General features: G+C 36.2%; 1 protein-coding gene across 2 annotated transcripts in view; it reads left to right on the plus strand.

Moving 5' to 3' along the window:
• The window catches only part of LOC131677454 (octopamine receptor beta-2R-like), a 303,621-nt gene that overhangs the window by 267,516 nt on the left and 20,948 nt on the right, over positions 1-15,157 (plus strand). For both annotated transcript variants that reach the window (XM_058957289.1, XM_058957290.1), the window contains exon 4: positions 14,758-14,856. In XM_058957289.1, coding sequence (XP_058813272.1) covers positions 14,758-14,856 — 99 coding nt within the window. The remainder of the gene's footprint in view (positions 1-14,757; positions 14,857-15,157) is intronic.

Genomic DNA, 15,157 nt, shown 5'->3' on the forward strand with positions numbered 1-15,157 from the left:
AAAAATCATACGCTGTTTAACTGTGTGCATGCCAATGCCATCACTGTCGAAAATCCATAGCCTACCACACATTGTATCGTCCGGACGTTTTTGCCATGATGTTGCTCGCTTAGCATGCGAGCAACTAATGATTGAAACGAACACGCGGTATCTCTATTTATAACCTCACTGTGTTTGCTTGAGTCGCTTAGCTAGCTCCCTATTGACGGCTCTGTCAGGTAAAGACTGACTCATATATGGGAGTTTTCGCGTTTTCCGAAATCCATTCATTTTTACGGGTTTTGTACTATTGATACGATATCTCAATAAGAGATTCGACAAAAGTTTACAGAAAACATTTTCTTCGAATTTGGATATAAAGTGACATCAATTCTGCAACATTCTTTATTTCCTGACTAGCGCTTAGATTTGTGGAGAAAATTATTTTTTTTTGTGAATATAAACTACGGTTTCTGCTATGTTATCAGCAAACCGTTTTTCTATCGATTCAACATTCATTTATTCATAGATTTAGAAACATTGTTTGCAGTCCAACGAGAACCGATTCATGATGTACTACATCTTGATCCTGATATGATTATCGTAATTTTAAATGAGCTCACAAAATCCAAACAGCCTTGAAAGTTTCTCTTGGACTCAGGCCCGATGAGAGGGGGGGGGGGGTTAACAAGGGCAATTGCCCTGGGGCCCGGGTCCTAATTGGGGGCCCGCATTTTTATCTGAAAATAAAATTGGATGGACTTACGATGGGCTACAAATTCTGGTATTCACAGAATAACAATAAAAATAGTAATTGTATTTTTTTGTTTTCACTAACCTTATTGAATGGTTAAACTATGAAAACGGAAAAAATTCAAATTTTGACGTTTGTCAAAACTATCGTGCTTATGAAAATTGTCTACTTTATGTACATGGTAAAAAAGCGAGTTTTTATTGCTTGAATCGAGGGAATACACTAAAAATATTAAAAAGCCAACCCAAAGTGTTTTCGATGAAAGCAATAGAGCATCAAACAGGAATGCAAGTGCACGAACGAGCATATCTGTCCTCTTCTGCAATCACTTCTTTGCTGATGGTTGTTGGCTTGGAGACACTGGGCACAATTGCTGTTGAGTGAATTGTTGTTCCTGTCAATTACGCAGATATTGGTTTTGTAGCCGTATGTGTTTCGCTGCTTATAATTACAGTAGTAGGCACTGCTTTTACACAAGGTTTTCCGTGGTGCAATGTTTTTTGTAGAATTTGTACATTGGAATCTGACCTGGGTGCGTGATCAGAGTTGTCTGATTAAATGTTCCATTTTCGATTGATCTGCATAAAATGGTTATGTTTGAAGGAATTGGTTAGTTTGTAAACATTCCCACCATAGGAAATGAGTTAGAAACACCTCGGAAAATGTTCCTCGAAGCTATGAAATCCACTTCTCCGTAGCTTGTCATAAATTTTGTAATCACATGGCAGGAGTGCGCGGAGAGAAATCATGTACGCGCACCTCTCTAGAGTCGTTGTCTATATATACAGGGTGTTTGGTTCATGGTTAAGAACCTCTCGGGAGGTGATAGACTGTCATATTTAGAGAAAAAAATTGTTCTACACATTCCATCAAATCTCAACCGTTACAGAGTTATTGAACTTTATGTGTAAAAAACTTATTTGTCTTAAAATTCCTTTAACTCAAAAATTATACTTTGTATTTCAAATATTTTAGGTCCATTGGGAAGGTGAAAAAATTTCGCATTGAGTGATGCCCTCACATGTTTCAGCTAATAAGCTTAAGTAGCCTTTTCAATTCAGTGAAAATTAAACAATTTTAATCGATTTTTCGTTCATTTCTTGAAAATCCTAATAGTTAACCTCATCATTTTAATAATCCAGATTGTTAGTCTTGAAGAGCTGCATAATTCGTTTTTTGACATGATACACTTACCTTTTCTTATTTTCATGAGTTTGGGTTATTCAACTTGGATATTTTTACCTCATTTTCACCAATACCAGCTCTAATTGAAAAATTATGGCACTTATTGCACTTTTTTTCCTTTTTATTCGAAAGCCAGAAAAATTTTACAGAGAAAAATGTATTAATACCTTTCAGTTAAGTGAATTTAGTATTCTTTTAGAAGTAAATTAGTTTAAAGTTAGTGCTATTATTAGCATTTTCGTTAATTTTCTTAAAATAGTAAATAATAAACATCACCATTATTAACATGGAAATAATGCATCTCAGCAAGTTCTACAGTTCTTTCTTTGACTCCATACAATTATCTCTTTTGGTTTCGACGCAAAATCGTTTTTATCACATCATTTCATATGCAAAAATAACGATTTCGAACCCACTACATTTGTGGCGAGGTCATGCTGTGTTAACTATTAAATAGCAGCAAAATGAAAAGAGATATATACAAAGTGTCAAATAAAAAGTTATAGAGAACATTAAGGGGCATCAAATGAACAATAGTAATGATAAATTTTGTTGATTAATAATTAGAATAATTAAAAAACTCTCCAAAAAACACAAATTTTGAGTTATTTCGTTAGAAAAAAAATCATTTAGTACACTTAACTAAAAGATATTTGTACATACACTGATAGGACATTTTCTCAGCTTTCCAATGAAATCTTGTAAATAACGATATAAAGCATATTTTTCAGATTAGAGCCTTTTAAGCACTTGCAAGTCGGTTACAGGAAAAGTATAGTAATGAAATTACAAAGAAATGAGAAGAGATAGGAATATGCCGTCCAAGAACAAATTATGAATCGTCCTAAAACCCAACTTTTGGATAGTGGATATTACTATAATCATACTTCATTATTTCGAAAAAATTAGCAAAAACCTCCTCAAAAACACTAACTTTTAACTACTTTACAGCTAAAAGGTAATTAAAACTAATTAACTAAAAGATATGAGAACACCATTGAATAGGAAATTTTCTCACCTTTCGAATGGAACTAAAAGATTTAAAATACAAAGTATACTTTTAAAGTTAGACGTATTTTAAGACAAATAAGTTTTTTACACAAAAAGTTCAATAACTCTGTATCGCTGGAGATTTGATGGTATGTGTAGAACAATTTTTTTCTCCAAATATGACAGTCTATCACCTTCCGAGAGGTTCTTAACCATGAACCAAACACCCTGTATGTTGTTCCGCGAAGCAAATGACAGTGTTTGGTTAATATTGCGATGGTACATTTGCAGGGTGTTAGCTTCTGCCAGATTGGTCACTATCTGCACTTCTGGCAATTGTTTCACTTCTCGAGTAGTTGATCTTGCAGGACATTTACAAAAATTAATACAAAAACAATTCGTCTGCAGTGGGGCTAGTTTCTGCGTATGTCTATAGCGGAACGATTTTTAGCTTCAACTCAGTGCGAAATGAGATGGTAGGCTGATTTTAATTAGCAGTTAATTTAAATGGATAATCTTTGTATTTTTGTATTTTTATCGCACCTTAAAGTAACTTTTCCCCTAATATGCATTGTGTGAGATAGAATAGTAATTTTAGGTTTTGTCAAAGATGCTTGAGATACTATAAGGACCCAATTGTTGTGTGCGAAATGGAGAAAGCAATTCAGTTCAATTCAGCTACCAGCACCCGTATTCGGTTGCCCGCTGTACATGCAGTTGTTTAATTTGCGTCTGATTTTTCATTACTGCGTTTTGCAATACTACATATTCTCACAGCGTATTAAAATCAACTTCTACAGTATATACGTCATATCGTTTTTCCACAAAAAACCTGCATAAAATTCACGATTAGCAAACTTTCTCGGGTTTTCTTGGATTCAATATGAGATCAACTTATGTGAACATAAAATCTTTTTATATTTTGAAACGAGAATTTCGAGCTGCGTCTGCTACCTTCACATCTTGCTTACAGCAAAAGCTACAGATTACTCAACCGAACAAATGTGAACAAAAATAAGTGACAATTACAAGTAGAAAGTGGCACTATTGTTTACTTTTCGAGATGCCCCTTGAAATCATCTGTTTATCTGAGTAGTAAAAGAATTAACAAATGTACAAATGAAGCTAAGGATGGTTTACACCGTATAATTTCACCCTGTTAGACATATCGCACTGATTATGTTTCAGACTACTAATCAAGAAGAAATGTTTTTTTGCAAAACGAAATATATCGTTTATTGTGGTAACATGAAGTCAGTACCTCTTTATATATAAAGGCGATGATACAATCGAAGTACGAATACACGAGTTAGCTCCGTATCCCTCTGATAACGTTGTTAACCATTGTGTACACTTTTAACAGACCGCAATCATGTGCCCGAACATTGAAAAACTCGTAACCATGGCCATTTTAGCTGATTCAAATACCACGGAATAAGAAGCTGTCGAAATTCACCTGTCTGGCACGCTATCTGTAGATGTGGCAATATGAGTCAACCAGAGACTAATACAGAAGATAGACTTAGAGGTTTTCCATGGCTCAAGAGGTATTAACTCATCTCCAACATTGGTAGTTATTTTCAGAAAAGAAATTTCTCCAAGTAGACGAACTTTATTGTGTTCAACAAGTCATGTAGTTGAACTTCTATTGCACTATCTTCGATACAGATAGAAATAATGTATTTTTTCGTTGTCGTGTTTACGGTTATTTGTAGCAACTACACTGCTGGCCAATAAAATAGGTGTGTGATAGACTATTTTGTTTTTCTCTCAATTACACATACAAAGTTACAGCAGTCTCAATCACACCTACCGCACACACAAGCCTTGGTATCTTTCAAGTTACTAGTGGGGTGCAATTGCAATCTTTGTCAAGATGCAAAACAAGACTGCCGCAGGCTTTTTCGTGTGGTCAATATAATAGGTGTGTGAAATATATTAAGAGGCTTTTATTTTTTATTTTTAAGCGCTGAAATAAAACAATTTTAACAGTTTTAAAGGTTTACAGAATCTGTTATTCTAGTTGGACACAAATTATGCGAATTTTGAGTACTCTAATTTTACAGTACATTGAAATACTTTGTATAATACCAATTAACGTCTATTTAACAATGAGTATCTTTGCAGAATTAGTTTAAACAAACATTTGAATGAAAAACATTGACATCAATAACTTAATGTGGGTGAACATGCAGATTATCGAAGTCACCCCGGGATACGAAAACGGACATCAATTTGAAATCATTTTTGGAAAAAATAGCTGTAAGCGGACAATTTTAGGTACAACCATCCAATCTTGTTCTCCATACATCAGTACACAGTTTAAAAATATTAAACTTGAAAAAAATGTGTTGCGTCTAAAAATATGTAATGATTACTTCGAAAAGTGATCAATGTCACCCCGGTTTACGGTACGTCAGTGGTCACACTTTAACTATCAGAATCAATGCACAGCATCGCTAAAGGTTGGACGGGTAGGAAAGCTTTAGAAATCGACCACTGCTGTGTTAATATTCCACAGTCATAAGTTGTTTGTTTCTGGAATTCGTTCATTTCAGGAAAAGCGCTATAAGACACCGATCAACAGAAACAGCAACAGTTCCAACATCGTTTGATTTGAACAGTTGAATGTATACAATTCCTCTAATCAAGATTTAAATAAGTAGGTTTAGAAGGGTTTGTCAGTAATACCAGCCTTGGCGCCCGACGCGGCTCTCGACGGCCCTGCTTGGACTATTTCAGTTCAGAATATTGTTCATGAATACATTCCTGCCTCGCGAGCTGGATCCTGGTTCATAATATAGTGGTCACGATACACGTGAAATATTTCACAAAGCCATGAAATTGGTTTTTACTTTCATGGTATAGTTCATATTACATTATTCAATTTGTGTATGGTTCTAAAATTTTCACGAGAATAATTTCACTAAACTTAGAATATTACTCATGTTTGCTGCGTGACTTGATCTTGATATACAATATAAGTCAAGAAAATCACGCATTTAAAGGATATCTCGAATAATTTTCACTTCCCAGATAATATTCATAGTTGTAGCACCTCAGACCACGGAGGTAATCATTTCACGTGAACAACATTCGGAATTCAATTCTTGGATTTAATATGGCTTCTTGAACTGTTTCCTGGTCGTAGTACATAGATCAAGATCTTAAATTTGTACTCATGAAATAGTTCACAAAACCATGACACCACTGACCGATTTCGTCTTCATGATCTAGATCATATATGAAATATGTCTATTTGTGTACGCTTGTTATATTGGCACGCGTCTATTCATTTCTCGTGTACTGGTTTATGGTTTCTGATTTGTTTGCTTAATGGTGCTTAACAATTTCACAAAACTCAGTATGTTTAGTTCTTTTGTGATCGTGAATGACTTCAGAAATTTGGAAAATATCCTAATCATTTTCACTTTTATGCTTCTCTGCCTTTATTTTTAAACTAATCCATTATTTCAATTAATCAACCTTCTTTTGGCATTGGTCGATTATAATCAGCAACTTTGTGAAAAACAATTTATCAGCACAGATACTCAGACTGGATAAACTGGGGAGAATAATTTTGAGTTCAGTAACGCTTAAGACATGACCAGGCATGAATTTTAAACTAAAAAAACACCTGCTCAAGCCGGAAACTGTAATTTCTAGTTTTGAAATTTTCAGTTTTATGTTATGGATCAGTCAAAATTATTAATCTAAAACTGAACTACACCAGAGCGTGTCCTTAGATCGTTAACTGACTCGAAAATATCTTTCCTAATCTAACGAGCCTAAGTGTATGTGCAGAATACTCTTTTAGTATTCAAAACACATTGCTAAACGTGTTTCGAATGAAACAGCAAAGAGAACGGCAGCATACAGCAGTTTTAATGTACAAAACAAAACTGTTCGTAAAAATAAATCTAAACCCTCTGATGGGAATGTGATTGTTTCCGCTTCCACTGCTAAACTCCTATATTAAACACTGCGCTGCTGAATACACCCTATGGAATCTGATTGACATAAAATAAGAATGCTTGCAAACCAGCGATGACAACAAAAACTAACCAGTGCTGGCAGATGGTATTACCCTTGAGTTGATTACCAAGAATCAAAACAACTTTTTGAAACAAGCTGAAACTGCTCTAACATAGCTCAAACTTTCTCACCAACTGAAAATTCTACCTAAGAAACAAGTTGTCAGATACCTCAGTGATAAAAACCGCATATTCGAAAAAAGAAACATGAGTGCCAATAGGCTCATCACCCACAAACCACCGAATCATGTGTTACCCAACCCACACAAGCAGAAAAATAAATTCTAGAGAAAATTTTCAATAGGACGTAAGTAACATTGAGAGCCTCTCTTTGTTTACTCTCTCTTTCATTTATTACGACGTCATTACAACACTTTGCACTAATTTTCCAATACATATCGATAGCCGTCGGGTTTTACTAGAATATTATGCAAAGAGTAGAGTAGTAAATGTTGAAATAGCCGAGTAATGAACAGAAGAGAAAGACCCCAAAGAGAATCTCTCATTGTTACTTACGTCCTTTTCTAAATTTTCTCTAGAATTAATTTATCCCAACGCAATTCACAAACAACACACATACGTCGTACCGTGCAGTGCTGAACTCAACCCCAAAAACTTGGCAAATCAAAAACATGTAAACCCCACTCCCACACGGGCCAATTGTGTGCGTGTCAATGCCATTACTTCTGAAACTCCATCCCACTGAGCCGAAAATTGTTTATTAATTTGACACCACCTGCATCTGGTATACTCAACCTTCACAAAACGATGCATAACGAAGGGCTGCTTTTTGGAACAACTTGTTTACTCATTCAGCCCTTCGTTATGCAAATTTGTAACATTATGACAGATTGGCTAAGCGCGGTGTTTCACGAAGCTCGGGCGGTTGTTCCTTTCGATCAGGAAAGGCCGCGTAGAATTTTGGGGAAATGCGCTAATAGTCCAATCCACGATTTCAACTTCCCGGCCGTTTTGACGTTTGCTGCGGGTGGAATGACAGCTGTTGTTTTTGATTGTTGGGTACATTTTACACTGCAACCAACGTTTTGTTCGATTGTTTACATATGGTTAATACGATTTGTAGTAATTCTTCGTAATTTAATAAAATTTTGTAATCTTATTAAATGCGACAATCTGCTAGTTTGCACTGAATATCAAGTCAACGAAGAGTAGCTTTGGTTAGAGTTTTTATTTAGAGCATTTTGTTATTTGTGGGTGAAATCAATATTACGGTTCTTGGTACATCTTTGTCCTCTGATGTGTAAAATCTAACAATAGCTAACCAGAAGTTTATTTATCGATTGATACATCATGGTACATCAATAAAACAAAAGTTATTAGAAACATTGATCCATACTATGTTGTAGTTCGACTATGCGAGCTATCAACATCCGTGACGACTGACTTGTTGTTGACTTTTTAATGAACTTTCGTCGTATACTGGCAATATAATAAAAAACGTAGTTTGGATAGCTACAATAAAAATTAAACTGGTTTGTACATACAGTCGAAAACATGATAGTAGAGGAAAATAGGTGGTTGTGGGAAAAGTAAGTTTAACCAATAAAATAGTTTCACTTGCTAGTTCTATAGTTATAGAAAACATTCGAAAATTCTTTGTTCAAGCGATCTATTCAATGCGGATGAACGAGAAAATGTCCCGAACTCACACTGCCATGGTGTTGCTTGCTCCCATTTGAATGCCATAATCTGCTCCTTGGCAAATTTGCATGCACAGTCGACGGACAGACGGATTTGAAAAAAAAAAAGTTATAAATGTCACTTATCGTTCAATGGGTTCAAAGTTCAATGGCACCCGGTGATCAGAATCCTGAGTGGGTCCTGTATGGTTTTCAGCTACATTGCAACAATCTAAACCTTACGGGATAAAATGGTTTGACTTGATGCGAGACTGAACATTTTGGAAGATAGTGTCTCTGGAAAGTTGTGTTCAGTAAGTCAAGGTTTTCTGGATAGTGAAAAGAGAACCTCTGAATTGCCCTACCAGCTGGCAATAAACATTTCATGTATTTTCTTGAGGATTTATCCCAGTTTCGGAGTTGATTGTTGCATTTGAGCTGGATGCCATACTGCATCGATTTAGGATTCCGAATCAAACTCCGAATGGTTTGATCTGGAGCTTCATAGTATTTCCCAGTAATTTATACCGAAAAATGAACCTGGTTCTAAATAGTATTCCGACACCAGGGACACTGGAGCCGGAGTGCGAGTTAGAAACAGGTAGGATTCCGGCTAAACTTTACTGGGTTGTTATCGAAACGCACTTGCTACACTTATGGGATTTTCGATTGATTGACACTGGTGTAATGAAGTGCACTGGTTTTGCACTTTCTAGCAGAAGTGTAGAAAACTGAGTATGTTCCATTGACACTTCTGCTAGAAAGTGCAAAACCAGTGCACTCCACTACACCGGTGCACATCAACCAAAAATCCCATTAGAAGTCTTCGACGCTTTATTGCGACGGCAATGTTCAAGGAATAAAAAATACCTAAAATACAAGCTAAACATACAATCAAATCAACGGCATTAATTCCATTTCCAAGAGTCGATTTGAATTGTTCCTTTAAGAGAAGTAAATTTGAATTTCAGAACACCAATTATTCACGTGAACTCTAAGCGACGTGATTCATTTAACTCTACCAATATTTAACGGATTTAATTTAGTCCCTTTACTAAGGAAGTAGTTTCTTTAGATGTGATTATATTGGGGATATCAAATCCTTTGTCAGCAAGAACTATATCAGCTGCATTCAAGAATATCGAGAAATTCGGACTTTTTTGATGATGAACTGATCAGAGCATCGTCCCGTATAAGCAACAGATAAACACAAGCATTCCATTTGCTGCCGGGCCGATTAGAAATTTTGTAGTTTGCATAAGTTCGAAATTGTTGTAGCACACACGGAGTAATAATAATAATCAAATGAAACGTTACTTAGAAGATTTTGCATTATCATTACGAAGACTTCATTCTTTGTCATTACACAGTAAAGTTTGGCTACTTTCCACAAAATTGTAAATACGTTGAATATTTTCTAATACCAGTCATTTTTCAGCTAATAAACCGTCGTTTTAATTATCGTAGTATCGTTTCTAGAAAGTCAGCACGTTGTTGCAACCGTGCCAATTTCAAACGATATCGTTGTTTTAATAATCGACACTCGCGATTTTCATCGGAATGGACTCGGAATGATCCGTTTTTTGAATTCTCTACATTTGGTGTTTCATCTGAAATGAAAACAAATCTTGTTAAACATACTCAGATTCTTGCCAGAGAATAATTACTCAAAAATAGTGACTAAACAAACTAAGGTCCGATTTCTTTACCCACGCATTATTTTTAAAAGTTCAGTGTGGGGGAAGAAATCGGCACTAAATCAGTTACTTTTCATATTTCCACTGTAAGGATATACTAGAAATTTTCATACAGGTACAACTATTTACATGAAAAAGAAAAGCGCCCAGATGCAGTTGACCGCATTGGGAATCTGCCTGAACTAATTTTTTGATAATTTGGTGGAGAGTTGCGATTTTCATGCATCACGATGTACCTTTTTTCTAGTTCGATGATTTTTTTCAGATCTTCGAAAAAGCCCCTAGCAGAATAATAATGTGTACTGCTCTTAGAGCTGGCATGTATTGCATTATCATGAAATCCGCTTTTTTCTATCGCTACAATCTTCTACACGAAGATTCTACATTTTCATGTTTCCAGGGACATCGTTGCTCTCAGAATCTAAACAGCTTATGTGAGAGTACCCAATCGATGTGTATCACAGTTCCGCTGCTTTACCTACAGCAGGAATTAACACAAACGAACTTCCAACATCTTTTTAGTCGACTTACAGTTACCTACTACACAGTCATAAGTCTTTTTAAATAAAAATCACAACTATCCAAATACAGTTTGGTAAACAAAAGCAGTGATTGTCAATTTTCAAACAAAAATAAACACAACACAAGAAGAAGAAAAACATCGAACACAGTTCCACCCGCAGCTACTGTCAAAGTTAAAACTGATGACGTCATCGTGGATTAGACTATAGCGTGTGGGTAGAATGAACGTGTTGTGGTGGTAAAATGAACATGATGTCCTGTATGTATGCATTGTGCAATTTTGATTTACTTTTTTCGATCAATGCTGATGTCCAGCGGGGTATGAACATTGCATACACAATTGATATTTTGTGGGTAAAAAAATCTTGTCACGTAAAACATAAATTTTCTTGTCGTAATATTAACCGATTTTTAATCTAGTGGCATCTAAGCACATCTACAAACTTGGGGTTATCCGTGGCTGTCAAAATTTCTAGGATCTGTATCACTAAGGCAAAACTGATAGCGAAATTCATAAGATTTATCTTATGATGAATATAAAAGTAACAAAACTATGTTTTCATAAGATTAATATGAAAAACATACGACTTGTATCATTACCTTAACATTTTATAAGTTATTGCATATGCCAGTCGTTCGAATTTCATACGAGCATCTTATGATTCTCATAAACATAAGAGAAATGTATAGTATTGTCTTTTGATAATTGAAAGATGCCTTATGGAACATGAAATCATAGCAAACCAATTTGACCAAATAAATACCGTTTCAAAACATAATCTTATGATTTACATACGTGCTACTTGTGGCTAAAAAGTATACGATATTCCTATGAAATTCGCTGTATTTTTTGCCTGAGTGCCTCCTATAGGAGCCTTAGCCCTCCTATAGGAGAGCAGTGAAGATATAGCAATTAGAAGTTTGAAGCGTTCCGACTAATTTTGAGGCTTGGTACTTTGAGTGTTAAGCTAGTTCATATTGCCTCCACTACAACCTGTTCATTTTACCCTCTTAGACAATTATTTTTTAACAGCCGTGCCGATCGAGTCATTTTCTCACGATGCCTGCTTATTGCGGCGAAATATCTGTAATAGGTGGAATTACTGTGATGTAACCCCATTTTCAGAAGAAAGTTAAAGTTTAAGTTTATCATATTTATATCATATTTGTTACTATGGATTTTCGGCTTATTTTTGAGTGACGCGAGTGGTGACAGTTTGTGAAGGTCGAATTCCGGCAAATGAAAAAATATCTTTTCCTCGCATTACGGGCCGTCGATTCCCGATGCAGGAACAATAGAAGTGCGCAGAAAACATCTAGAAACACAGTGTATATTCTAGGAATGGTGAAAAATGTTTTTTCAGAGAAAAAAATTCAATCCGAAAAGTGAAAAAAGATACGGCAATAAGAAAAATTAGCATATTCAAATAATTGGCGTTTCACCAGCGACTAGCAACTACCAGGTGTCGCCCCAAAATGCTTCGCCCGAAAAATAGGTGGCAAACCAGCCACTCCAGCTCAGCTAATTTCGTCCGCGTCCCTTGTCACCTATGTTTTATTGGGTGTTTCATAGGCGGTGCTATCTTTGGAAATGTGCCGCCTTGGATATTCAACTGTTTTTTTTTACTTTCTTATTTTATTTCGTATGAGGAGAGGTTTTGATTCTTTAATATTCGGGAACATTCTATGTTTCTTTAGGATTTGTTTTACCAACGGGGGAACTGATCCAAAGAGCATTCAATGTGCTTAGGGAAAACACATGGCCTTATTTGAGTAGAATGATGACTTCAATCATGTATAAGGTTTGAGAATTGACAATTCGCGAGAGGAATCGGGGACCGGTAAGCAATTACCTTCAGTTATGTCAGCACGAAGAATAAGTGTTTTGCTGTTCATTCAGCTTTCAATTCTATCTCATGCCTCCACGCGAGTCTAAGTTTATTAATGGCATTTGGTCCTTAGACCGGCGACGACTGGGTGCTATCAGCCTTCTGCCAATAGTAGCAGAATGAGAGGGTGCGAACAGATCTAGCGGAGAAAACAATACCGTCCAAATGAATAGTTGTTGGGATATCAGCTCCAATAAGACTTTAATTTGACTAGTATCGATGATCGCGGGTCAATACGTACTGAGAATTCGCCGCGTCTGTTTTAATGAATCTAATTTCAAGTTCCGTTATTGGTGGCAAGCCCGTGCATCAGGTTAACGGAGCCTCTGTATTTCCCTTTAATGTTCGATATAATCGTTCGTATACGTGTATTTCGCAAACAATCCGATATTAGAAATAGGAAATACTTTCGTTGACTTATAACATCTCGAGCTATCATAACTCTTTGTGTGTATAACGTGTTATCACTCGGTAGTTTGCAACCCAAAAAATATATTGTGGAGAAGATATAGCGAAATTAGTCTAAATAAATAGTGATCCGGCCTATTATGCAGATAAGATTAGCTTTTCTAGGCAACACTCCCACGATCGGCTGTGTGGAGTTGAAATTGCTTTTGTTTAGAAAACATAGGATACTCTCGGTAGCCGGCTACCCAGTGTTTAAAAAGAACCAAAAACTAAACAAGATCTTCTTTTTCGAGCGATCGTGTTCTCGAAAACTTACTAAACTACTACCTAATGAACTATGTACAGGTCGCATCGCTTGCATGGAGCGAATCCTAGAACACCAACTTCGCGACACCTATGGAAGAGTGTGATGAACCTTCTGTATAAGATTCCTCATTTTATTCAAACGATCACCGGGTAAAATCAGCACCGACACGAAAGAAACCACGAAAAAAATCGTCGCGTGATTGAATATTATTAAGAAATATAAGCAGTGCTCCTTATAGCCGGCTTTCCGGACTTCAAGTTGCTTATTTTGCTAATCGTATTAATATAACAAATGATAAATTTCCCACATTCTTGGCAGCCGGCTGCCCAGAGCAATTATTACATGATAACGCTACTGGCACACTTACTAACAACTCTCCCATTCCCGTGATACATGTGGAGATGCAGAGGATTCCTCGGTCTTTAGTAGCAACATGTATCGGACTAACATTCCTTCCTTTCCCAGAAGATCTGCATTCGGACGTGGCCGGCGTCGGTATTGATCAGCATGCAGGGATCAGAATAGATTGTACAATGTGGCTCATCATGTTATTCCCAAGCATGTTGTTCCAATGAACATTTTGCAACCTAATTTGGTTCTGGTCGATAACGGAGTAGCAACTACGGGCGATCTCTTATGCTTATGCTTTATATCATATTTGTTACTATGTTTTTTTAATTGCCGCAAGGTTCTACTGTATCGATTTTGTTGGCTATTTTCGGCAAATTTGAGACTAAGAGAAACGAAAGCAATGAAATTGACAGACGGATAGGTATTCTAGAGCGAATCAGTTATAAACTTAGAACGGAAAACTAGAACTAGACAGGCTCATATGGGCATGATCGAAAGGAAATGTGAAGAATTCTTTGCCTTCTGCAGAGTAGGAGTTGGGCATTGCACCCAAGTCTACCGCATGGTCTATGGTAGAACATAACTCATCATCATGTTTTACCGCCGACGCTGGCAAAAAATTCTTCACAAATCCTCGCCTAGAACGACCATGCGATCATTCTTCTCCCTTTTCAGCTTATGTTAAAATATTTTGAGCTGATAGTCCACATAAATAAGTACCATATACCAACTATTTTATTAATCGTTTAAAAATGCATGCTTATGCTTGAATTTATTCCGGAGGAAACGGGTATACATGGGTTTTCATATTTTTATGGGACATACTGTAGTGTTTATTTCAAGGATCATTCTTCCAGTTGGTAATATTACAATCAGTACATTTAATTCAATTAGAGTTTGTTATAATTTTTATGAACAAATTATGCAAATTTTAGATTTTCTCGCCGTGAAATATTTTAAAGCATTGATCCCAACTTCGCTTTCATTCGCTTTCTTTGCAGAGTTATAACAAATTACTTTGTGGTATCGCTCGCCATGGCTGACATCATGGTGGCGATGATGGCCATGACATTTAATTTCAGTGTACAAATTACAGGAAGGTGAGTACAATTCTTCGCCACTGAAATTAAACTTCACTGCGAATGGAAAAACGTAGATAACAGACGCTTAGGTTACAATGAAATTTATTCAAACATCCGGTAACTGCTTTCAGTTCACACAGTCGGGGTTAGAACCTGGCCCGGTTAAACTAATTGGAAATTGCTTCGGAATCATAAATGGATTCTGTGCGGATTCCGACTCAAATGCAACAACCGATTCCGAAACCGTTTGAGTCGGAAACGGTAGTTGCATTGGAGCTGGAGTTCATAAAGAATTCATAGTGAATTCTGAACCGGTTCC

Source organism: Topomyia yanbarensis, chromosome 1 (genome assembly GCF_030247195.1).
Source record: "Topomyia yanbarensis strain Yona2022 chromosome 1, ASM3024719v1, whole genome shotgun sequence".
Classification (NCBI taxonomy): Eukaryota; Metazoa; Arthropoda; class Insecta; order Diptera; family Culicidae; genus Topomyia; species Topomyia yanbarensis.